Source organism: Sphaeroforma arctica (genome assembly GCF_001186125.1).
Source record: "Sphaeroforma arctica JP610 unplaced genomic scaffold supercont1.1322, whole genome shotgun sequence".
NCBI lineage: Eukaryota > Ichthyosporea > Ichthyophonida > Sphaeroforma > Sphaeroforma arctica.
In genome coordinates, this window is record NW_014039236.1 from 8,334 (window position 1) to 9,869 (window position 1,536).

General features: G+C 41.5%; 1 protein-coding gene across 1 annotated transcript in view; it reads left to right on the forward strand.

Annotated features, from left to right (window-relative positions):
- SARC_10610 (hypothetical protein) overlaps positions 1-653 on the forward strand; it is an 8,514-nt gene extending 7,861 nt beyond the window's left edge. The window contains exon 7 of the mRNA XM_014295340.1: positions 330-653. Coding sequence (XP_014150815.1) covers positions 330-455 — 126 coding nt within the window. The 3' untranslated portion in view covers positions 456-653. The remainder of the gene's footprint in view (positions 1-329) is intronic.
- The last annotated feature ends 883 nt before the right edge of the window (positions 654-1,536 follow it).

The following is a 1,536-nucleotide window of genomic DNA, read 5'->3' on the forward strand; positions in this document are numbered from 1 at the left end:
GTGTGTGTGTGTGCAATTGGAATTCTTTGCTCTATACACCAAACGAACATTCTCGGCATTGGCTTTATTTGCTATTCCGTGCGTTGTCTGCATATCTCCATCTTCGTTACACTATAGTGTATACGTATGCGCCTGTGTCTAGTACGTTGTACCTCAGAAGCTTAGTCAACCCATACACTCACAGTAGTCATTTTCTCAATAACACCCCGCCCTCCCTTTTCTATAACTTCTCGTGGCTATACAGTTAGGAGAATGCTTCAATCTCTCTCTCCAGGTGTCTGAGCGTGAGCACACAACTAAACCAACCACTCTAACTTCGCTCAATACAGCCACGCACCACAGCCGTGTTCGCAGGCGAGTCGTTAGTCCACGAACCGACAACGTACTGTCGCCCGGAGGACAAATACTACAACAAGTACAACAGAGAGACTAACACGTACACCCCAGCCACCTAACTAGACTGCATATGTGTGACAAGTATGAATAGAAGGTAAATGTTATATAGCGAATACTATAATGAGTAAACATAACACAAGAGAGTTGTGCACATGCACGTGTGGCAAGTACTACAACAAGTACAACAGAGAGACTAACACGCACACCCCAGCCACCTAACTAGACTGCACATGCACATGCAAGTGTAACTATCACTGCATGCTCGTGTGGGGCTGTGCTGGCTGATGATATAAAGCGTTTCATGATGGTGTTAGTCATGGTGTAAGTGTATGCATTGTGCACTACACAAGTGGACAACCGCCGAGTAGTTTGAATTAATGAGACATGGCGTGATTGAAAACCCGATTTAGACCCCCGTTTTAGCCATATTTAGGGCACGCGGGTAAACATACTCTGAATATTTGGAATTGATGAGAAAGGATGTGGATGAAGCATCGATCCAAAAACCCGTTCCGTTCACGAGAAAGAACAGGATTGAAGACTCAATTCAAAAACTCATTCCATCAACGAGAAAGTACGGGATTGAAGCATCGATTCAAAAACCCGTTTCATTTATGAGAAAGAACGGAATTGATGACTCGATTCAAAAACTTGTTTTTGGCCCCAATTAGTACGCAGTGGGTGGTAGACCAAGCGCTGCTGGCGGATTGGTGAACAATCATCCAACCACGAAACCTTCAATACAGATGGTACGCAAACATCACTTATAAGGATGCCAGCTTTTATTAGAATATATATGTGGTATAAAATGGATATAAGGATGCCAGGCTTTATTTAGAATATATCTAGGGCATAAAATGGATCGTTCCTATAGTGAACACACTGCATATCTCCACTTATCGTACATCCCTACTCGCACCATTATGAACTACTCCAGACAATGATTGCCTTGTATACCTAAAATCAGACCTCACTTCCTAACAAGAATTATCAACAATCCCTTTGAGAGATTGCTTGATGTATTTATGCGCTCCACAATATTGGGGTATTTATATATATATATATATATATATATATATATATATATATATGTGTGTGTGTGTGTGTAGTATAATACTACTACTACTACACACTACTCTC